Here is a 25,439-nt window from a genome sequence, read left to right as displayed (position 1 = left end):
TCTTGCCCATGTGATTATATCTCAACTTTAAATAATATATGTACAAATCTTGTTTTTCTGCATAAAAGCTTCTTGACTCTTCCCAACATGCAAGGAAGAGAATAAAAGCTGATAAGTCTTCAATCACTACAGTTTCCTGCACGACCCAAAAGAGAAAACTCTGCTTAATGGCTTCCAAACAAGCCAAGGTATTAACACAACATAAACACATTCAGAAGTTGTTAACCATATCTTCCTCTTTCAGACATTAGTGAAGTAGGATTACCCAACTAAAACCACTGCTGATCTATGACTCGGTATGTATGAAAGCTATGAAATAACCCCAGTTGCAGCTACAGCTACAACTTTTCCTTCCTCTTCATACTTTTTTTTTAAGTGAGGTACCAAAGGGGTCAAACTACATATTACTTTAAAGACATAGCTATCCATTATCAAAATGTGCAGGAGATCTAATCCAAATCAGGGTTGCCCTATGGGAGGAAAAGGAAAATTTCACTCTTTGTCTCCCGATACAATCCCAGCTGTCCCCTCCTCCATGCCTTCAGTTTACATTACCAAAAACAATATATTAAAAGAAATGGATAATTTCTTGGAAATGCAAACTGTTGGTGCAAAGGTCCCAGTTTAAATCATGACTGTGTAAGGATACCAATCTGTACCAGGTCCCTCATCCTTACTTTTGGGTATGGAAGAAAGGTGAACTACTAGCTGTTTTTATGTTTAATAGGATCCTAGGTAGGTCACCTTTTGCACTTAGCTTTACAGTACAATTTTATACAAGTCTACAGAGCAATAACCTTGACAATACAATGGGATGTGCCCCTATGAGTGTGCTGATAAGTCTGCAGCCTTAGAATCTGTCCTATGTGATGTGCATAAAAGATGCTCAGCCCAATGTATAACTTGCATAAAAATTCAGTTCACAGAGTCTGCTCTATTGGTCTGTTGTGAAGTCTGCATTTCTTTCCTACACTAACTCATTAATTTATTTCTTCACCCAAACTCACAAACCTTCCATTTTCTACACACTAGGAGGTCACATTTCTCACTGTGAAAACCCCTCTAGTAATCTGCAGCTCTAAAATAAAAAAATCCTGAATGATGGATCACATTTGCTCTAACTTCCTTGCTTGAGGAACTGAATATTTAAACCCCATTTGTGAAACCAAACATCCCTCCCCCTAGTTTGAATGTTCTGCTGATATATTATGCTTTTGATTTTCTGTAACAACGCAGTTCATCATACTTACAGATCCTTTAGGGCCTGGCAAACCCATGTCACCCTAAGAAAACAAGATGAATTATGTTAGCATGATAATGTTGCATGTGCAGTTTTAAATATAATGGCTTTTGCATTGTTCTCTAAATGTTTACAAATGATACTGCTATTCAAGGAATGATGACCTCTCAATATATTTAAAGATAGGTCAAAAGAAAAAAAAATGTCAAATGATGGGAAGTTGCAATCACTAATTCAAAATCAATTTAAAAGCATTAAAAGGCTGAAAGAGATTTTGTCTGTGATAAGAATATCCTAAAAGTGCTGCTCTCTATAGAACAGGGGTGGAGGAAATGCAAGCTGCAAGCAGCTCCGACCATTTTTGTGGGCCCTTCCAAGGCCCACACAAAACACACCAACATTACGCTGCCTGGTGTGGTGCTTTCACCATTGTTCAACCAACCCAACAGCATAAAATTGACAAAAACTAGTTGAAAAGGCAGAGGTGAAAACTAGAAGCAAATGTCTGCTACGAGCTATTTTTTAAGGTCAAAATGTAGTTGTATAGCCCACTACAGGTGCATGGATGTCAAAAACTGTCTCTTGCTACACTTGTTCATGTCTGTTGTAGTAAAACATTTATTTGTTATATTCAAAATTAATCTCTGGAGCATTTCATCTTATAAGAAGTGCATTCATGTGTCATGCCATTGGATGGTTTGGGGAAATCTGGATTGTGACATGAAAATGCACATACGCTAACAAACTGCAGTTTGTTAAGAGCCACAAATCATAAACTGAATCCACGGTTTGTTGCTAGTTTATAGACTCTGGCTCATTTAAACCACAGCTTGTAACATCTAAACTGTGTTTTTTCCTGGCTTTTTTTACCCTGCTGTTCATTCTGGAACAGAAGTACCCTCTTGTTAAAAAGCACTTGACAAAAGAAGCAAGAGAGAAACAAACTACAAAGAAATCAGAAATAAGCAAGAAAAGCCATAGTTTGTCTGTTTGTCTGCTTGACAATTTGGGGCTTAAGCAAGAAACCATAGTTAATACAAACCATGACTTACCATGATATGTGAACAGTTTTTGTGCTCTTATTTAGCAGCTTCCACAATAAATAGGATACTAAAAACCTAATGTAAAATTTTCCACTTTGAAATTACTGATACAAACCTTCAGCTAAACATAAGTAAATTTTCAGCTAAGAAATTTTTTTCAAGAAAAAAAGATTTGTGATTGCTAATGTGGGAACCAAATGTGAAAAGCACAGTGACATTCCAACCACCATGTCAACACAGAATTTAAGGAACAACTGTTGACATAGGAACTTCACTAACCTCCTGAAAACATAACTTATAAGCCAACATACAACAGGAAAAAAAACACAAAGGCTGCAAAAATTTCTCTAGGTTAGCATATCGATTCACAAGTGCAAGAAAACACTTGGTAAACTCACTTTTGCTCACTGACAACATTTTCAAACCAGCTAACAAATCCAGTAAGCAAGTGAGATGGTGATTTAAAATACTGCAGCATTTGAAGGCATTTGTTCTTAATTAGCAATCTGCTGCTGCATATAAATGGCCACTCTGATGGTGGATATGCCCAGCTTCTGATATGGTACAGTGACATCATATTGCTGAGGGCAGAAAGAGTTGAAGGCAGAAATGTGTACTTTCACAAGTACACCAGCCCTACAAATTCTAGAAGAATTAGCACACTTTGGAGAAGACTGGTGCAAAGTAGCTGAACATTGACCCATCTGTTTTGTAAATATTCATTTCCTATAGAACAGCAAAAGACATGAACCAAATTTTAGAATTTTATCTGACATTTTGTAAAATTACTCAAATGTCTCCACTTCAGTCATGTGAAATGACATCATTTATAGCCAAACCTTCCATAAGCTATTTGCTCATGTTACCAGAAACAACATTTAGTTTCTTAGTTTTAAATTTGAGTGTGTTCTTACAAGGTCGCCTCTTTGTCCAGACTCTCCTTCTCCACCAGCAGCACCCTGTATAGTAATAAGAGACATATTATATATAGGCATCAGACACTTCAGAGCAATTTGCAATGTTGGGCATCTAAAAGAGAATGTGAATATGTATACTCACCTGCTCTCCTTTAGGCCCTGGTTCACCAACTGAACCCTATGTGAAAATTAAAAATAATATATTCAAAAACTAAGCATCAATGAGGGTATAAATAGTAAAACAGCCTAAACAGCAAGTCATAAGCTCAGATTCAGAAAGCAAGCAATATACTGTATGGTCTCAAAAGAAAGAATGCTGTCATTCCACATCTCACAGCACTGTTTAAATTTTAATTTATTAAAACCTTAATCAGTGCTTTATGATATGAATAAGAGCATCATTTATTTTCAGCCCATGTATTTCTTGCTTTCTGAATCAATCAATCAATTTGGAATCTCTAATGGAAACACATATGTAGAATGTCTTCACCAAGATTCATGTCCTCACTATCTTCTAATGCAGATGGGCAGCATATATGAAAACATCATCCCCATTCAATTCAAGAGAAAAGACAGTTCTAACTCTGGGCCCCTTTGTGAATCTGCAGCTGTCTTCTCTCTGTTGCAATGACACTGGAAGCTCTTACTGGGTGGGTGAAAGCTTGGCGCAATGACTGGTTTGAGCTGATATAATGATGTCAACAGCATACTATAGGGATAACTGATTTTCTTGTTCTTTTGGCTAATTATGAAATGTGACTAGTTTTCAGTATTTTCTTAGAGAACATCAAGAATACCCAAGAAAAAACAAGTTAAATAAATTTAACAAGAATGGAAGAAACAAGTATAAACTTAACAGTAATGGGGAAATGCCCTGCTACCTGAGCAAATCCCATGTTTTAGTCAGAGAAGCTTGTGGCTGCTAGTGAACCTAGTGACCGCTGCTGCTTCTGCTGCCCTCTATGCTTACATCTAAGCTAACTATTTCAATTTGCATCGCTGCCATAAATGAATTACAGACTTCAACTTTAATTTAACAGAAACAGAAAAGGCATTGGTGGTGTCATGGAAGGAGCAAAGCTTGAGATTAATGTCATTGTGCTTCTTTGTAAGGGAGTTTGGAGATGTCTCATTCACAGGGTGACCATGAATCAAGATTGACTCGAATGCAGCTAATAACAACAACAAGCTCCTCTGTTTAGCAATACTAAGATTTGAAGAACTGCTTCCTGCTGTGATTCCACATTCCCTTTCAGACTTCAAATTACATCCAGACAGAAAAGTCAGGAAATCTCTAGCTCTAAAGTCATTTGAAGAGATTCCACAAAGAACCTCACACAGAACTAAGAATGCAGGCTGAGGTCATTGGGTACTGTAGTACCACAACCTACATCAACAGAGATAAAGGTGAAGCTGGCAGCAGCAGAGGTGGGAAACAGACAAAAATGCATCAGTAGTAATAGTGAGAGCAGAAGGCTGCAGGCTCAGTGCTAATTGTTTCCCAAATTCCCAAACTCTACAGAGACAAGGCGGCACAGGAGCCTGGTTTGGACAATCACATATGCCATGTGGCAATTGTTCTGGGCAGCCTTCCCAGGCAACTGTGGCTCCATTGACTTATATAAAGTGGCAAAATCAAGGTTTCTCTTTTTATTTATTTTTTATTTATCCATAGAGGTGGAGGGTTGATGGTATTTATGTCATCTGGATTGGTTTCCTGACTTCTCAAGATACAGCTAATGAAATGTGGTATCTGTGAATGTCACCTGCCTTAGTCAGTGGATAAAGCTTTCTCATCATTTCCTATTCAGTATTGACTGTAGCTTTCCCTGCTAAATTTGCTGATCCACAATGGAAACAAAGGGCTCATTCCCACTGGCGGAATAACCCACGTTCCAATTCCACTCCGCCCCACTATGTCAATCGATTCCAAAAGGTCCCTCATTCTCACTATGGAAACTTTGTGGAAACGTTTTTGGATTTTTCCAATTGTCGTTCCCATTTGCGCCACATTAAAATCCTGTGTCTGTCATCACGGCAGCCCCCTCCTCCTCTGCCTTGTGGGGCCCCTTCGAAGCTGAAGCCCTTCACCTGTGCCCTGGAGCCCCTCCGTGGCCCTCCTCCTCCGCTGACCCCGCTCACCCGAGCCATTCAAGGCAGTGCTTGCCTCTGGGAGTGTGCCTGCACTCCGGCCACTGCTGGGACCCTGCCCAAGCTGCCTGCTGAAACTCAATGTTGCTCATTGGATTGCTCCTGCCCAATATATATTTTGGGGCTGTTTCTCCCCAGGGGACTCCCTAATGGAGGAGGAGGAGGAGGAGGAGGAGGAGGAGACGGCAGCGTCCACTACCAGCCCTCAGAGGCTGGAATATTTAATTGGTTCCTCTTCACAGAAGGGACCCGGGAGGCAGAGGAGGTGGACCGGGGACACATGTGTGTGTGTGAGCATTTGCTGAACCATTCTGATGATTTTTTGATTACTTTTTTAAAAATTAAAAAAGGAAACCACAAAAAGACAGCACTGGGAGGTCACATCTTTGGGGAGGGGTGGCAAACACCACTCTGCCATTTGTCCCTCCCTCAGAAAAAGAATTGATTCTGATCTGGTGTTCCTACTCTGGGAATTGCTTCAGAACCTATTCTTTTCAAAAGAACCTCAAAATAACTGCTACCAAAACCCCCCTGGGTTTTTAGAGTTTGCACCATTTTATTTTCCCTGGAATCGATCCAATGAGGATCAGAATCGATTTCCAATGGGAACTAGGGACATATACCCTGAATCATGGTTCTGAGCTAATGGTAGTGGGAATGACCACAAAGAGACCAAGCACAAGAACCTGGGTCGACTAAGGACCACTTTATTGACCTATTAAACTATTTAACTAATTTAAACTCTGTGATAAGCAACCTGGTGAGGGAACAACTGAGGCAGAAGGTCTCTATTAGACACCCTCCTCAGCTTCCCCCAAGGGAACACCAGAGTCCCAAGGAGAACCCTAATACCTGGGTTATTCCCTGGCAGCCCTAATGGAAGGCAAACCCAGGAATTCCTCCTCTACGTCAGAAAACTTAAAGCAAAGGTACAGCTCCTGTGCCAGCCCTAAGGGTAGTGTGCTTCCTCAACCCCTTAGTCCCATGACCTAAAGAGCCCACTCCAGAAGCTATCCCTTCACCAAAATGGATGCCATGGGTGTTAACAGTAATCGTACTCCCCCCCCCCCCCAACACACACACAAAACTTGCCAAGTGAACACCTGTTTTCAAACCCATCAAGCCAACTGGCAGTTCCCTAAGACATAGTGTAGAGCAGACAAAAGTCAATGGAAAAGAGGGGGAAGATCCTGCCTGGCCCAGAAGCGAACAGCAACACTTACACTGCACCAGATCAAAAATGGAAGCAGAGGGACAGATAGAGCCTAATAAAACCTGTGGCTCCATCTCCTCAAGCTCAATGCCACAGCACTATGTGCCATGCCCTCTTACTATGTCTCCCTCCCCTTGGGCCCAGCAAAATCAATTCCTCCGCAGATCACTATGTCCCACTCTGTCTTGCTATTATTAAAGGCAAGGCCTTCTATCCATGAAAGTTCTGTTTCTATAATGCAGAGCAGAAAGGCTTCCATTAATGTTCTGTTTTTGTATTACAATAAATGCTTGCATTTTAACAGTGTTGAAAGGCTAACACTAAATCAAACAATGAACATAATCTTAAATTAGAATTTTAACTAAGGCTGCACATCTAAACATAATGCCATACTCTACTGATTAAAATACTGTAAGTTAATTCTGAATAAGTATGTTACAAATCAGAGTGTTGGTATGAAACGGTCAGGTGTTTCTGTTTAATATGTGAGTTTTCTCTCTATTAATCTACTTCCCTTGTCTTTGACACACCTATTCCCTATCCCCTCCCCCCTCTCTCTATATATATGTGTGCATAGTTGTGTTACAAAGTGAAGGAGTGTTTCAAAGCTTTTTGGAGTATTAAAGATACAGATGCTCCTCCAGTATTATTTCATCTATACTTCCTATGTCTCTTGATTTCATGCACAGCAGTACACCTGCTGAACAGCAATAAGTAATAAATTTAGGGCAGAAATAGCAACAGAAGCAAGCCAAATAAAAATATTCAGTACTTCATACCACCTGGAGCAGAGGTAGGCAATCTTTTTGAGCCGGGGGCCGGGTTGCTGTCCCTCAGACAACTGGGGGGCCGAAGTCAAAAAATAAATAATTAAATAATTTAAAAAAATAATTAATATATAAATAAACCAGGACAAATGTAGGACAAAATTTTCAAATGGAAGACACTTTTTTTGAAAAAATGGAGGACACGTGAAAAAATTTGCTGATTTTTTAAAAAATGTTAATATAAATGCATGCTTCTGAGGCTTCTATAGACAATTGCCCCCCAAAGGCCCCGGCGGCAATCGGTGGCAGGACCAGGCTGGGGTCGGTCCCAAGGCCTCGCCGGGCCGCATCCGGCCCGCGGGCCGCAGGTTGCCTACCCTGACCTGGAGGCTTGGGTTGCCTTTTCACTGCAATACAAGAAATTCAGGCAGGATTGCTAGAAAAAGCAGACACTATTCTCAACTTTATGCCTATTAGTTGTGTATGCACAATGATCCCAGTATTGTCTCAGTAGTGATGATGGTAATAGATGAAACATTCTTCACCCCTATCCTCTGATCTTTCACAGCTACCTTTGCCACGGGACTCCAATGACTTCTCAAAAGATTGGGGAAATCCTGGGAAGGATCCCCTAAATAGATCAGAACAACTTGAAACCCCATCTCTCAGAACAGTGGCATCCCTTCACCGAATGTTACTCAGTGCGGGGGTGGGGGCTGGGTCTTCCAGGAGGAAGGTCTTCCAGGGAAGGTCAATGCTTCCTAGTCCCATGCCACACCATCCAAGGTTGTGCGGGAGGGAGTGTGCAGGGCAGCGCTGGGGATGGGAGTGTGGGGGGGTCTGGTGCAGTTGTATGGGATTGCATGTGGGGGAGGTGGGAATGGCATGGAGGTAGATGTTAAAGTATAGAGTGTATGAAAATGTTCAGATGTAACAAACTTGGAAATGGTCATTTACTTTGCAGAAGACTAGAATTGGCTGCAGCTGGAACTCAAACCAGCAGGTGATGTCCAAGGTCACAGTGTGTGCCAGAGAGCACGTATCAATATGTAAATATACTGTTTCATCTTTGCAAAGGGTAATATATTCCAAGATGCACAGGAACTAGTATGGGAAAGGGCTGGGCAAGGTGGCAGCATGGCAAATGTGTATATAAACCCAGATGTCCATTTGTACAGTTTTGTTTGGGGTTTGTAGTTGGTGGATGGTGTTGGTAATTGTTCTCGCGTGTGTCTTTGCAACAAATAAACAAACTGCCTCTTCGGAGATAAGCCAGGCTTCGGTGTGCCTTTTATCTGGCAGCTGTTTTCCTGGCATGCTCCAACAGCTTGCCAGTTGATTATCTTCACACAAGGCTTCCAAGTTTACTCTGTGCATCAACTCATGTTTGCATCAACACGCATGTGGGGGAGCATGGGAATGGTGTAGAGGGTGGAAGATTGTATTACAAGGCTTCAGTGCTGATAAACCTCTGGCATTTTCTGTAGACCAGTGCTGCCCTTGTTCCAGATTCAGCTATAGAATAGCAGTTGTTGGTCTTGATGTGCAGTCAATGGACTCTGAGAACTGAATATTATGATTAGTCTCAACAAGAGAAATGGAAATCACATAAATGTTGACTTTCCAAGTCAACATTGATTCAGTGGCTCTACTTTAGTTGGGACTAACAATAGCATGATGGGAATTATGCAATGTGTACCCAAAAGTTAGGAACACTGGAGGCTGGAGGCTGATGACCTCAAGAGGGTAACACAGTACCCAACCCTGCACAAAACGACTGAGGCCTGAATCAGCATCTTTGTCCTCTACCAGGATTCTGACCTTTCCTCAGGTCTCTGTTGTTTTAGGAAGAGACTTGTTGTTCTCTAAATTTTTGAAGCTGCAATGGATCAGAGCAGCAGAGTGCTGGCACAGACACCACCACACAGTCTTATGGACCTGTGTGGGAAGGGGGCATCAAGTATTCATATAGCTTCATGGATGCTTAGAAGGGGCTGTGATAGCAACCATGTCAATCTGAAAGTGTTTCAACGTTAACAAGTCATGTCTGAAGCAGGCCCTAATGAAAAAACATTAAAGTACACCCCCACAGGAACAGAGGGGTATGGAGTGTACTTATAGACAGGAGTATATTAAAGTGCTATCTCCCCTTGTACGCACACACACCAGCTGTTCTTGTTCCTGTATTCCAGATAAAATGCATCAGGCACAATGTGGTAATAACATAAGGCATAAGCCACTCATAGGAGCAGATTCCTCATGTGGCTCACTCTCGTGCAAGTGACTAGAAGAAGTCCTTGGACAAAGTAAGCTGAAATGGGGGTGGACCAGATTTATAAATGCTCCTTTTTTCAGATCACACCTTCCAGACCTTCCAAAGGCAAGATTAGAACCTCACTGGCATGCTGACTTTGGCGCTGTGGGAGTGGCAGTCTAAAAAGTAACTTTCTAAAGGGTCTTGATGCAGCAGTTACACTTTTCCATGCAGCTCTCCAGCGATGCTGTTCTCTTTGCTCAAAAGAGCAAAGGATTATGCCCTTCCATTTCAATCAGAAATATTTTCATTCAGTGAAATAAACATTGCATGCAAGTGTTCTCCAGAAGAATTCTAAGCCTCTGATTCAGTGCCAGAATCCTGCAGGAATAATTCCCATTAATGTTCTCTATTCGTTTTGGGAAGGCACATGGATAGATAAGCATCTCAAAATTAGAAATAAGTTTCTATACACGTCCCTCCACATTTTCTGGGGCTAGGGGCAATGTGAATTTCCCTAACATTCACATTTCCATGAATGTGGAAAAACCACAAAAACACTCTGTTTTTACCTGAGAGAACACCTCTCTAGGAATCTCTAGGTCCTCCAGTGCAACTCTTTGGTGAACATCTGCCAGACACTGACCATAGAATTGCACTGGAGGAGCTACAAATGCCTAGTGGAGTGTTCTCTCTAGGAATCTCTAGGTCCTTCAGTGTGACTTTTTGTTAAAGTTGACCATAGAGTTGCACTGGAGACCCTAGATACTTGCACAGAGAACATATTAATAAATCCATGACAAATCAAATTTTCAGAAGTCAAAGCAGCAAGGGGATGAGTGTACTTTAAACAGAAATAAGCCTATACTAGTACTGCAGATATTACAGCTGCACAAAAGTGTTCTCCACCAGCATGAGGCAAAGGACAAAGACCACTTACTATTTGTCCTCCCTTGGGAATAAACCTGTTCTAACTCTTTGGAAATGATTCCTTTGAAATTCCAAAGCACTTTGCCAACAAAGCAGAAAAGCAAAGCCATAACACTGAATGTTGCTGGTCAGAGAATCAAATATACCCCCAGGACAGACCTAACAAAAAGTTTTAAGAAAGCAACAGCCCAAGCTGAGAAGTCTTCCCAGAGATAAGATATTCCTTTGATTATTGAGGCAGGCCTAAGAGCCTTCCAGACATGACTTATTAAGCAACCAGCTACTGTGACTTTGAAAGCAGTCATCTAAAATTATCTGGGCATGAGCAGGAGGTGGAGACAAGCATCTCTTTTGAAGGCTGGAGTCATAAGGGAAGAAGAGACTTCTGTGGCACACAAGCAAAGGAAAACAGGCTAGTGTCCGCACAGAAATAACCATGAAAAATCTCAACAACAAACCAAATGGTAGCAATATGGACGAAAAAGGACTGGAGTATACAGTATGGAAGAAAAAGGACTAGAGTCCAAAGGATTTATTAATTTGTTAAGATGAAAATGGGCAAAAACAAGATGAAAGGATTCTCCTGTTAGACTGGACAGTTAAATCAAGCATCCTAATTTTCTTTTCTTTCCTTTCCTTTTCTTTCTTTCTTTCTTTCTTTCTTTCTTTTCTTTTCTTTTCTTTTTTTTTTTGGGGGGGGGTGTTCAGATGTACAAGGATGGAAAAGGGGGCATACTGTAAATTACATAAGTGTTACAAACTTTTCAGTAAAGATTTTTAAGATTTAAAAAAAATTAAGTATGGGAGGGAATTTTATTTTTTACATAACTTTCAGGGTCCCTAAAACAGAAAGCTACACACAATAGTTACTTGGTTAGTTTTCTTTTCTTTTTTTTTTTTTTCTTTTTTTCCCTTAGGTAGATTCAACTATTTGGTGTGAAGCAAGTATTTGGAAACCTCTCCTTCATGGAAATATTTATAAGAAAGTAATTCCTTTTGACAAAAAGAGGATGCTTACCCTGTCACCTCTTGGACCAGGCAATCCTGGTGGTCCAGGTAAACCTGGGAGGCCGAGGTCACCATCAGCACCCTAAGGGGGAAAAAATCAAACATGGCAGGATCTTAAGGTTATTTTTGACTGAAAAAAAGTGATAGCTGATAAAGACAGACAGCTCCTGTTATACCTTTCCTATAATGAGTAGCAGGGAGACAGTGTGGTGTAGTGGTTTGAATGTCAGACTAAGATTCTGGGGAACAGTTTGAATCCTCATTCAGCCATGGAAACTCAATGGGTAACCTTAGGCGAGCTTTAGGTATGTGGTACTTTACTAATTTCATTCTCAAAGGAAGTAATGACCAATTTTTTTTATGGTTTTCTTCCTGCTGCAAGAAACTTTTCACAGTTTGGGACTTATTCAAGAAAAAAAATTGTGTGTGATATTTTTGTGCAGAAAACAGCATTTTTCTGTAAAGGAAACATATCTTTTGTCTGGAAAATAATATTCATACATGTAAATATTATTTTCTGTGCAAAAAAAAATTGGTTCTCATGAAACAGCATTTTTGAGACTTCTAATCCACCTTCTAAAAAGGAGTGTGGATTACAGGGGGAAGGCCAGGGTAAGAGATGTAGTCCATCAGCCCTGTGGTGTGAGCATTCCTCATTCCTTCCTAACAGAGAACTCTTTCAGGCCCCAAATATTGAGACTTCTTTTGTAGCACAGACCATGCAAATGATGTTCAACTCATTTCAAAGAAGGCATTTATGTTCACTAGTTATTAACATCAGGTAGCTGCTAGCAAAAAAGTGAGGAAAATGGCTTTTAGCATTCCTTCTTCTACTTTTGTTGATTAATAACACAAACAACAGCTAACATCTCTTAAGGCAGTACACAAAGTAATGCTCCCCCCTTCCCCCTTCTAAACAGTAATGCCTAAAAATGCCTAAAGTGCTCCCAATGGAGCTCTATGGAACTGAAATAACAAAATGCAATTTTAGTAGTGGCACATGATGAAACAAGGAAAGCCAACAATGAATCTATTCATGCTTCCATCTTGCATAAATGAATAGGCTGCTACTCATCTGGAGAGGAGCCATAGGTTCTTGGAAAAATAAACATATAAACTGGGTAGAAATTGAGATTGGCTACTCACCATTTTACCTGGTGGACCCGGAGGACCAGATGGACCTGGCTCACCTCGGCTACCCTTTTATGAAGGAAAAAGACATTACTAAAAATATAGGAACTTTTTTTCTGAAAGCAGTATTAACTGCCGTTTATTTATTTTTTTACTTTTAAATGTTGATTCTAACATTCTCCTAACAGGAAAACAAAAGCAAAAGGCACAGTAAGAACCCTAAACCCTAAAAGCAAAGTCCTGGATTAAAGAACATAGCTTTTAAAACTATAATTGGACTTTATCATTAAAATCCAGCCCACCTATTCTATAAAAGAAATAAACACAAACACATACATATACATGCATCTGAAGAAGTAGACTTAAGGCTACGGAAGCTGATGCTGCCAACTTCTTTCTTTCAGTTATTCTCAAAGGTGCTACAAGATCTCTCTACATACTGATTCTATAGTCTAACACAGCTATATCTTTTAATTCTATACATACATACAGTTCTCAGAAACTAAAAAAAGGGAGAAACCAAAATATTTTGCTAACATATTAAGGAGGGTTGGTTAATCACTCTAATAGATAGATAGACAGATAAACCAAACCATTTTGAACCCAAATTAGTCTGATGTACTGTTTGTGTTTATAGGATTCATACAAAACAGTGGGATTATGACATGAAAAGTTTACTACAGGTTAAACGCCGGCAAAATGCAACACTGAAGCATCCCCTCGTCTCTCCCATCAGCAAAGCATTTGCGGAGCAGCCATTTCTTCAATAGGAAGAACTTCCCTTATGAAAAAATGGCTGCTCTGTGAATGCTTTGAGTATGGGAGAGGAGAGGGTACGCTTCAGTGACGCTTCAGAAGCACGATCAGTTATCACACCTTCACACTTCTGGAGTGTTTTGCTGGAGTTTAAGCTTGGGTGTGATAATCCCCATAGAGTTCAGGGGACGCTCATGGGCCACTGAGTCTAACGCCCTGCTCAATGCAGGATCTCAAGCTAGAGCACCCCCAGAAAGTAGCAACTCAGCCTCTTTTTGAAGATGTCCAGAGAAAGGGACCCCACCACTTCTCTGGGCAATTGGTTCCACTGTCAAACTGCTCTTATTGTCAAGAAATTCCTTGTAATGTTCAATCAAAATCCATCTTCCTGTAGCTTCAGAGCATTAGACCCTACCCACTAGGGCAACAGAGAATAGGTCTACCCATCCTCTCCATCACAGCCTATTTACAGAGTGAAATCATATCACCTCTGAGTCTTCTCTTCACCAAGCTGAACAAGTCCAGCTCCTCCTGCCTATCCTGATGTTCTTCATTCCTCATCATCCTTAGTGCCCTTCTCCGAACCTGCTCCAACTTGTCTATATGCTTCTTAAAATGAGACACGCAGAATCAAGAGACTTGGGAGACTTTGGGACTGATGGAGAGATAGTGGTAATGCGTGTCTCACCATCCTGTTCTGCTACTTTCTAATGGCTATTTTACCTGACTCTGAAAATTACTGAATGAGTGGAGGGGATCAGTATGTTGTTCTGATTGGGCATCAATAGTAATTTGAACATGGATATACACCATTGCATTGAGTTTCCATAACAGCACTAAAAATCCCTACCACCTCTGACTGCCTAGACCCTGAAAAGGTTACTTTTGAGGCCACAACTTCTAGTTTCCCCCAGGTCATCATTCTGGGATTCTGGAGTTGTAGACCAAAAAAGTATTTTTTCCATGCTCTGGATACGACACTTCTCCACATGCTATGTAAGAATCAAGATAGTTGATATGTCAAACTACTGTGTTTTCTAGTTGACGTTGGGAACAGCTACTGGACAGACACTATTCAGTGAGTTTCTATTTGGGATCCTTAACAGAGATACAGATTAAAAGACATTTTTCTTTACTATTCATCCTTGAATGTAGCCTGGCTCTTCATTTTACTTAAATGGTTGTTGGTCAGTCTGCTTCTTCTATCGCAAATAAATTGTGGTTCTCAAAATTTCAGAAGATCACAGAACTCTTTTGAGTGCAAAATCTGCATTTCCTCACCAGGATATCTTGCTGAATTTGTTTCTAAATACAGTAAAATATTCCTCACACTGAGACTTTAACTGCAGCATTTGGGAACTTTATGAACAAAAAAGCCCATACAGCATTTAACAAACCAATAATATGCTTATTAATACTTAATTGTATCATTTTTAAAGATAATTTATCAGCCAGTTACACGAACAGTTACACAATCAGATGAAAATAAGGCAGGATAAGAACTGAATTGGCATAAAACACAATAGATAATCTCAGTTCACACTTTTACTACATGTCCTGGTAAGAAAACAGAATTCACAATGGAACAATGAGCCTACACAAAAGCCTACCCAAAAAATACATTTTATACCATATCTCAAAATTGCCTGAAATCACTTTTCATACAAGGCATAGCTTGGAACCTTATTGAAAAAGAATTAGATATCCTGGAGGAAAGGATGACAAGAATTCAGAACTGAGATACATTTCCTATTGCTGCTTTTAGAAAATTATTCTTTTTGCATGAGAAAAGACTTTCCCAAATGACATACACACACAAAATATTGTGACCTGGAAAATTCATTAATCTTCTCCATAGTTTAACTGCATTTAGCAACTCATGTAACATTACTACACATATCTCTGGACTCCAGAATCATGCGAAACTGATCAAAATTAGAATAACGCTGAAATCCATTTAATTCCATATGTGCTTGCTTTGAAGTAGGTTCTACTATGGTTTGTTGGTTTGTTTTTTAAAAAGCAAAGTTTACTACCAAGTAAGTGCTTCTAGGATCACAGCCATGTGATACACAACCCAGAGGGGCTATATCTGGGTAGTGTAAAATTGAAAGAATAAATTTTCATTCAAATTATTTTGTGTGGGGAAATAAAGATACTCAGACAATACCAGGTTCTTTAAACCAATTGCAGTATTCTGAAATCTTCTGGTGTTTCAATAGTACTGAAATAAAGAAGGAAATCTCCTTTTGTAATGTTGTGCATTATGCAGTCTACATTATGCTATCAATACATTGGTTTAGCATGGACCAAACCAACCTGAAACAAGCTGCAGTTGTGCATGCTTCTCTCTCTCTCTCTCTCTCTCTTGTAACTTGTGATTCTTTCCTATTTTGCGTTAAACAATAGCTTGTCACTATCCTAGATCATGGTTTGCATTTACCCCAGTGCAAGCACAAACCATAATATATTGGTTTAGATGTAATGGCAAAAGACTGTTGGACGCAAACCAGAGAGAAAATCACAGTCCTCATAAAGAGGACTGATTGTGCAACCAGATTCCAGTTGTATGCACTACTCACATAATGTCAGTTACATGAACAGTTGCCTTTTTTTCCCAGGATCATGCAGCTGGCAAGGTAGCCAATGATGGTAGCAGCAGAGGAAGGCTTCCAGCTCCAAGAATGTTTATTTCTGCAATGCCTGGCTTTGGCAGGGGGTATCTTCAGAGGAAGATGATTTGGCATGAAGAATTAATTGTCCTGTGGTCCAGAAAACTGTGGAAGTCAGGTTTCCCAGAGAACCTTGAATATGAGGACTCCTCACTGCCCCATGCCACAAGGTAGGCTGGCAGCTTTCCCTGCCCAAAAATGACTTAATATTTTTCCTTTCCTTCTGCTGCACCTTTGGCTTGCTGCTGTCCTCCCATCACCCCCATCAGTATAGTTACACTGGCATAGTTACCAGGATCTCAACCGTTGAACCCTAGCTCTGTTTCAGCAGTTTCATTCAGCAGCATCAATTTGTGCTTTCACATTACATCAGAATTTAGCCACTGATTTCTGACTGAAACATATGTTCTCCAAGTGTTAAAGGTTTTCATGCAGCTTCAGTGAGTAAACACACACAGAGAGACATGTGTTTTTCTTGCAAAGAGATGTGCTGCATTACCATGCTCATGTGAACTCAACCAAACTCAAGGATTTGTTAATTTTGTATGTTGTTGGGGATCTGAATCATCATTTCAGTCTACTGAACATTGTGTTTGACCAGCTGCATGGTACTGGGTCTAGTCTAGATATGGATTCTGGTCAGAAATCCCCGAGAAGGCCATAAAATAAGATACAATTCACACATTTGGTCTTGAGATTGTAAAGTTAATATATAGTGAATTTTGAATCTTATTTCCATTCTGAGAAAGAACAGAAACAAAATCTGGGACTTTCTGGTCTTTTTCTTTAGTCTGGGTGTGCCCCAAGTTGCTTTTTTAGGGAGAGACCTCACATGTGTTACAGAAGTAATGGATTCAGTTGTCTGCATTCACAGTTTAAAATGAAAAGAACAAAAGTAAGTAGCAGCAGATCAGAGAATTGCTTTAGACCTGCTGCAAATCATGATCAGCAGAGCTAAGCACAATGGGCCATTGTGTCCAACTCAATACACAGCATCTGCTTTCGATCACTACAGGTCCTATCAAACTACATTATCCTGATCATGTCTGACACTTTGAAATTCATAAACTGATACCATAGACCAATTTAACACAATGGCAAGTTTTTTAAAAAAAGTTTTAAACCACAAATGAAGTGTGATAGTAATATAAAACTATTTCCATAATGTGTTTAAGGTAAATATTGCACTCAACTAGCCAAAGAATTAGGAACTAAAGTAAGACACGTTATAGCATTATGCAATGAAAAGCCTATTGTAATATTTTTATAAAGGAGAACAAACCATATCCTTTACGTTTCCTTTTAAAAATGGAAAAAGAAATATTATTATCAGTTTAAAAAGAGGAAAGGCTCATACTTCAGATGTGTTACTTTTAAAAACAGAAGAAGAGATTTGTTTCCCCCAAGACAATCAACCTATTTTACTGTAAGGAAATACACATTTACATAGATGACAATCTAATTCATCTTAATTTGCAAATAAAATGATAGACAGCCTAATGTTAGAGGTGCCTGCAAATGGTGACTCCTGCAGATGAACTTGTACTACTGCAAGATTATTGGTATCCCATTGTCTATGAAGGCCTGGCGTTTGCCATGTGGGCCCTTGTCTTGGCATGCTATTCACACTGTGATGGCGAACCTATGGGATGTGTGCCATAGGTGTCACACAACACCATTTCGCCAGGCACGAGCTGGGAGAAGGACGAACAGGCATGCACATACCCATTCCTCCTCCTCTCTGCCTTTTCTTGGCCTCCAGCTGTCTCTCCGAGAAACTAGAAGCCAGAAAATGGTGCTGGGGAAAAGAACCCAGAGGCATGCGCCTCTGGCTCTTCCTCCTAGCCCTCTACAAGTCTCTCCCAGACAGTTGGAGACCAGGAAAAAGGCAGGGAAAGAGGAGCAACCGGCGCATGCCGGTTACTACTCCCCAAAGACCTTTCCTGGCCTTCAAGTGTCTCCAGAGAGGCACTTGGAGGGCAGGCAAGGTCCATAGGGACGAGGGGAGGATGAGTAGCCAGCCCCCTTCCTCCCCACTTACCCTTTCTGCCCTGCTGTTTGAAATTATTAGGGATAGAAGATTAAGATATAGTGGGGAAAGGAAAGACTAAGCATGGAACAGGGGTTGGGATATCTTGTTGGAGAAAGTTAAGGGGAACATGGAGTACAAAGAAGTTAATAATGTAATTAAATCCCACATAAGGAATGTTATGTATTAAATATAAACAACGTACAAATTACCAACCTTTCAAGCCGTACGGGAGGGGGAAGGGGAGTAGGGGAAGAAGGATATAAGTTATATGTTATATTGTATATATGTTAAAGAAAAGTTAATAAAAACTTTTTAAAAAACCTTACCCTTTCTGCCCCCAAAACATCTCCAGAGAGTCACTTGGAGGGAAGGCAAGGTCCGTGAGGACAAGGAGAGTGCCCAGCCCCCTTCCTCCCCACTTGCCTTTCTCAGCCCTCCAGCTGTCTTTCAGAGATAGCTGGAGGCCTGGGGAAGGGCATGAGTAGGAGGAGTAACTGTGTGCTTCCATCGTTCCCCCTTCTGAGCCTTCTCTGGCTTCTAGCTGTCTCTCAGAGACAGCTGGAAGCTGGGGAAAGGGTGGGGGAGAGGTCCCACCCCAGAAGCCCCACCTGTGGAGAACGGAAGCCCCACCTCCAGGGACAGAAGCCCTGCCCCCTGACACACGGTTCTTGTCCCTGGAGACCAAAGCCCCGCCCCTGGCACAAAGACCTTCAAAAATTCGCCATCACTAGCATAGGCCTTAAATCTTTTCAGGTGTGTGTGTGTTTTTCATCAACTTGAGCCTCCACCCACCCTATATTCTGAAGCACGCTCAAAGATTTCCCCTAGCCGTGAGCGGATATGCAGAGCAGAGGTCACCGAGACTTGTGATGAACAGTTCCCAATCTATTAAGTGATCTCAGTTTAACTCACAGATGAAAAATCCCAGCACTATCTTTAATCTATCTTCTACTTTCTGTGATCCATGATCATCAAGATGAGAAGTAATGGAAATATTCAACAGTGATGACTGCTGTCTTTTTGCTGGTAGAACATGATTATCAGAGGATAATTTGGCACTCATGTTTTCAAAAGAAAACTCTTAATTTGCAATAGCAGTAGCAATGAGGATCGATGTTCTTGTCAACATAAGTAGAACTATGCCCAGTGGTGCTGTTCCAACATCTCCAACAACTTCAAAACCCACGCTTGCCTTCTGCAAGACGATGAATTGCAGAACTGTCTAGGGCTATTCTGCTGTCCTCAGGTGCTCTACCAGTACATTGTGTTCAATTGTAAATTGTAACACCCTCATTTGTAATGCTGCACTAGTTCAGAGGTTCAGTCTTATTCATTTTCTTTTCCCCTTCTTGAACAGCAGATCATGTAATTACCCTGACAAACCTATTGCAGTCAATGAGGCCACATCAAATTAATGAAGAGCAGGTGTATCATGTTACCATTTCTGTCAAAGAAACACATCCAGTCTAAATCTTTAACCTTCCGTACTCTAACCTGGATTTATCAAACTCAATAGGACCTAATTTTGAATAAATCTGCAAAGGATTGGGCCTCAAGACTTCAACCTTACATTAATTTACAGTATGGCCCTTGTATCCATGGGGGATACATTCCTGGACTTTCCATGGAAATGCAAAACTGTGGGTAATTGAAATGAATGAAATGAAACTGTAAACCTTATTGAAATGAATGATTTCTGGCAGAAGCTGGGCACAATTGGGCTGGAGGACCCAGGAATTCCTAAGGAGAACACCTCTCTAAGCATTACGAGGTACACCAGCATGACTCTATGGTCAACTGTGTAAATTGACAATGGTATATAAATAAAGTATAATAATAATGATGATGATAATAACAACAACTTCCACTAGAAGCATACCATAGAATTGGACTGTAGTCCCTAGAAAATGCCTAGAGAACATTTTTTTTTCAGATGGGGGTAAGTGAAACTGTGATACTGGTCCCATGAGTTGTATTGTTCTTACTTGGGAATATATTTCATTTAAACAAGAACTTTCTTCCAAACAGAAATGGCTGAGACCGATCTGGAAGCTGGATAGCCTCTTTTTTAAAAAAAAAATCCACAACATTTTTCACTAAAAGTATGCTTAAACAGAATTGTGAAATGTTTTGCACTTCCATCAACTTATACATAACATGAAAAATATTTATTAGAGATGGAAAAATTACTTTTGGGGAACAAAACATCCCCTAGTATGGCCATTAGATAGCTTGAGGAATCTGGAAACTGCAGTAACTTTTCCAACTTCCAATTAGATGCCTAGGTGGCTATTTGTTGCTGGATGAATAGACAATGTGGGGGGAAAGAACCAGAGTTTAATCTCAATACCTTGTGCCCAGCATTTGCAATTGGGGTTCTGAAAATTAACACAGTTTGACAGACCTGTTTTCTATGGGCTGATGGTTTTATAAAATCCTACTTGCATTTATGGGATTAAAAACATAGTTTAGAAGATTATCTTGCATTATCTGGTTAGAAAACTACTCAGTACTTTAATTAACCTCCAAAAAAAGATACTTGCAGACATAAATAGAGAATGGGGAGGGCTGGAGAGCAATTATATCAAAATGAGTCTTGCACACACAAAGCCTCCATTAATTGGTGATTCCTGTAGATAAATTAGAGCATATCTGAAGAAATATTAAACAGTTTTGTTACCAGAAAGAGCTTAAGAGGAAAGGGGGAAATGAGTGAATATATCCTTACAAAGCTCATTGGTTCTCTACAATACCTACTTCTTTATGGATCGCTCCATGCCAAAGCTTGGGGAAATTACAATTCCCTAATTCCCCAACTGAAATAGCTCCATGCTTGCTTGGGGATTCTGGGAAGTCTAGTCCAAAATTTAATATTTACCAAAATCTGCATGAGTTTTTCAGAAGGGTGGGAGCAACAATTCCTGTCCCTCAAAACATTATCTCAATGGGTTGGAGCCAGATTTAACTTTATCATAGCCTTTCACATACCCTTTTCTTTATTTGAAATTAGAAGAATCCCTGCTGCAGGCCTGTACTTATCAAGAAGTAAGATAATATAAGCCTTTTTGTAAAGCTGTTATGCTATTAGTACTCGTGTGGTGGCTGCATTAGAATTCAAGCCTCAATAGTACAACCATAAAGCCAATTTATTAGAAAAACATTTAATCCTAGGATTTGATAGAGAGGGGAGAAATATCCTGAAAAATGAGGAAGAAGCACTGGAAAAATGTATGTCTACCTCAAGGACTGCCCAATTCCAATTGAACCTTGTGTGTCTTAAGATCATTTGGTGAGTCTCTCTCCCCCCACTTACTAAGATCTGCCAAGTGGGCTAAAGGAAAATAGGACCTTTGTTTATTTATTTACTCTTTATCCCCAGCTATGCAATACCTTCCATACTTGGCACCTTTACTCATGACCTTTCAACAAGAGGAAAAAACATTTCTATCCACCCCAGCATCTGACTCAGTATGCTAGGACATTTTATTGCTCCAGTTTTATTGGCATTTTATTGATGTCTTATCCAACTTTATTGTTTTCTGTTGTGGTTTAAATGTCATATATTTGATTATACAGTATATATTATGAAGAGATGGGAAAAGAAGGAGGAAAGGATGGGAGAGCAACCCTTAATGGGGCAGGGAGAATCCAACACCCTCTGGAAGAGCTGGGACAAGAGTGGGGAAGAGATTTTGTAAATATATGACTGATCTTCAGTTTTTAGAAACTCCCTTCCACATTAACTGTGTTAAATAAGCCACCTTTGAGATAACTTCGTCCTTGGGCCTAATCCTGGGGCATTCAAAGGAGTGAGGAGGCTGTCAATTTAGTAAAGCCAAGCAACCTCTAATCTTCCCCCAGAACACTCTACCATCAATAGGCACTAGCACCAATTGAAACACCATCAGCGGAAAAACCATGCCTATGGAACTTTCTCAAAGTAGATGTGCTGTCTCACTGGGGATGAGGCACTTGCACCCATCTTAACGTCCTCCAACTAACAGGGTAAGATTGCTCCCTTAGTTTTATGGATTCTAGAGAAGGTTACAGGAATGGCAAGAGAGAAAATAGGTAACCCAGACAGAAGGAGATCATGAGCTTCTGTCATCCCTGTACCTCAGAGATGGCCAACTATGAAGGGGGTCGGAGTCAATTTTGACACACACACCCATGCATAGCAGGCAGCAACCCACCATTCCTAAACATCAGCCAGCAGTAACTGGAAAACTGGAACCAAAATTAACTTTTGACTTTGGCTTTAGTCCTTTACTCTTTGTGCGCATTTGATCCCCTCTGCAAAAGTGGTGATTTACTGATTTTTAGAGTGGAGGCGCTTTGGCTGCTCTGTCAGGGTCTGGGGGCTGAACACAGCCTACAGACTTCAGGTGCCTCACACTTTCCATATATCCTCATTACCACTATAGAAAGCCACTACCTATAGCAAATGGCTTTGGCTACGCCATGGAACAATTAAAGGTTACAGCAATGTATCATTTAGCATTACAATTCAATTTCATAGAATAATTCATCATTTGTAAACATAATGAGGCAACTATTTCATGTAACACTAAAAAAAAATCTTAAAAAAATCATGGAAATGTGTACTCATGAGAAACATGGGCTTTGATCCAATACTGGTACAATGCTTGGGCAATTCTTGGCTGTTCAAGCAGATGTGCATTTTCCACAGTCACCCAAGGCGGCATCCTAATTTTCCTTGCCAAAGCAGTTCCTGCCATTGTACAGAACCAGATGGTGCAGCAAGGTCAGCTGATCAGCCAGTTGGGTACTGGTTGGACACCCAAGAACAACTCTGCCCTTTATGAGCTACCAGTCCTGTCTCTGCACCAACTAGACAACTCGTCTTTCTTTCTCCACCCTATTTCTGTGGGGCTTTTCAATCTACTGGTGCTGCAATGGATCTTACCTTTTGTGTTTTTGTAGTATAGTTCTATACAGTTCATTCCATACTCAGTGAATCTTTCCATAGCTTTATTAACACAGAAAATGGCAGGTTTCTGAAAACTGAAGCCGTTTTATGTTCTATTTTATCCTCTAATAAACTGACCATGATTTTGAGCAATGCTGCCAAAAAACTGAGCTGTCACGATGACATCACAGTATTTAGATGATATACTCTGCATTATATGCAGATGTCACAACACTATCTCTCTTACTCTGAGCAATATCAAGAGGTTATAATGGCCATATATACTACAGCTCTCTGTGATTCCTGAAAGCTGGAAAAAAGAAATTACCATTTGGGTGAAAAATGTAGGTTGTAGATTATCCTTTTCTCTTTCTAACCTTGACAAACATTAGAGCTCAAACAACCTAATCCATTTTTACCACAGAGAATATCTAACACTTCATGAAGTAGTACATTTGAGGGACTAAAATTTACTGGGAAGCTATTATTTTCTGTAAAGAAAACCTTAGTCAACATTTTTGTTAGCTCTCCCTTTTTTTTCTTAGTATTTTATCTTTGTTTTACTAAAACCCCTGGGTTAAGAGTGCTTCTGAAGAATCAATTGGAAATTTCTCTAGCCAAATAAGCTGATAACAAAAAACCAACCTCTTCTCCCTGATTAGATCCTGATTTATCCTATCAGGTAATAATGGCTATCTTTGACCTGAAGTAAGGGTTATTTGTGGGGTTTTTGCTGGAGCTATCAAAGGATCCTGCAAATTTTAGTTAACTCACAAATATTTATAGTGTGATAGGCAACTACCTGAAGTCCAAGGGTTCCTCACTAAATGTTGGAAGACACACACAGACATACATACATACACATACGTATACATGTATACACGCACACTACTCCTATTTGTTGGCTTATTTATTTTTACTTACATTTTGAAATGCAAAATTATCCCCTGCATCCTGTAGGTACAAATAGTACCTAGGAAGTAAATCAGGGAGTAAACTGGAAGTCACTTTCTATTCTGATAAAAGTACCCTGCCCCAGCCTGAAACAGCCAAGGTAGGGAGAAAAATATGACCAAAAAACCCCCACCATTAAACCTAGAAAGGGACACGGGCATTTTAAGAGGAATTTTTTTCTTTTTAAAAATTAAAAGAGGCTTGGGTCTTCAAATGAAGCCTGTGGGCTGTACTCCACTCACCCTGATTTCCAGAGATATGAAGGTGCAAACAGCAGGCATACCAACTGACTCGGCCTGCAGCAGTGTAGCTGAAATTCAGCCTTGACTCACCAATAAACTATGGTACTTCGTGGGGGGAGGGAAGTCTATAGACTTGTTAATGACCATGAAAACTCTACTTGGTGTAGATTTCAGGACTTGTGTTCAATTCATCATATGCAGTTCTAGCTGCAAGTTTTCAGAACTGATTAATATTACTTGTGTTATAATAAGCATACCTTGCAGACATGCATAATTTATTCAAGGCTGAAAGAAACTGCTACAGAGATTTACCTAACAAACAAGCAACACAAATACTATTTGAAGAGACATTGTTTTCTCCATCCAAGGCTTGTATCTGAAAATCCAGTTAAGCAACTAAATGAACATCAAAGAAACTTACAGGTGGACCTCTGGGTCCAATTGGTCCTTCTTCACCCTGGGGTCCTTGTTCTCCCTGGAGACAGGATTACAAGAACAGAACATGATCAAAAACTTGATTCTGCTCCAAAAATTAAACATGTTAGGGTTGGTTGTTGTTTTTTTAAAAAAAAGAGAAATTGAGACAGAAACTATCTTACAGGTTTACCCGAATTCCCCATCACGCCAGGTATCCCAGGAGCACCTGCATTACCCTGTTGGGAAAAAAAGAATTAATCAAATTAAAACAAGTGTCAGTCAAGCTAAAACATATTTGGATGCTTTTTCTCACTATGTTTCATTTTTATATATAGACCTCTGGAGGGGTGTCACTAGGAGGGGGGTGCGGACCACACCAGGTGACACCCAAAAGGAGGTGACACCACTGCTCCCCAAATATCTGCCTTTTGGCTTATGATGTTCACCTGCATCCCTTTAAAACATAGAAGAGATGGTGTAACTGAAGCAACACTCAGTGGGAAGAGAAACGAGAGGCCACAGGGATTTTTTTAATTAAAATTTTGTTTTTTTAAAAAAGATAATTTATAATTTTAAAAATTCTTTTTAAATTTTCTTTATAAATATCAAATCTTACCAAATTTTCAGTTTAACAACATGGAACTATGTATCTGTAAATAGAATTTGTGTGTATGAAATTATAATTTAAAGGTATAATTTTAATGTTGATAGCTGTTTTATGTCACAACCATTACAATTTCATTCAGTGATATATGGGAATTACAATTTATGAATAACATTAG

General features: G+C 40.0%; 1 protein-coding gene across 2 annotated transcripts in view; it reads right to left on the bottom strand.

Moving 5' to 3' along the window:
- The window catches only part of LOC149311390 (uncharacterized), a 156,076-nt gene that overhangs the window by 20,638 nt on the left and 109,999 nt on the right, over window positions 1-25,439 (bottom strand). For both annotated transcript variants that reach the window (XM_089528558.1, XM_089528559.1), the window contains 7 exons: window positions 24,840-24,893; window positions 24,662-24,715; window positions 12,670-12,723; window positions 11,534-11,605; window positions 3,343-3,378; window positions 3,198-3,242; window positions 1,251-1,283 (listed from right to left, as the gene is read on the bottom strand). In XM_089528558.1, the coding sequence (XP_089384684.1) occupies window positions 1,251-1,283; window positions 3,198-3,242; window positions 3,343-3,378; window positions 11,534-11,605; window positions 12,670-12,723; window positions 24,662-24,715; window positions 24,840-24,893 (348 nt within the window). The remainder of the gene's footprint in view (window positions 1-1,250; window positions 1,284-3,197; window positions 3,243-3,342; window positions 3,379-11,533; window positions 11,606-12,669; window positions 12,724-24,661; window positions 24,716-24,839; window positions 24,894-25,439) is intronic.

This window comes from Sceloporus occidentalis, unplaced genomic scaffold (assembly GCF_023333645.1).
Source record: "Sceloporus occidentalis isolate IW3139 unplaced genomic scaffold, rSceOcc1.0.p SCAF_6, whole genome shotgun sequence".
Classification (NCBI taxonomy): Eukaryota; Metazoa; Chordata; class Lepidosauria; order Squamata; family Phrynosomatidae; genus Sceloporus; species Sceloporus occidentalis.
Note: the sequence above shows the minus strand (reverse complement) of the source record. Positions and strands in the feature narration are given on the sequence as shown.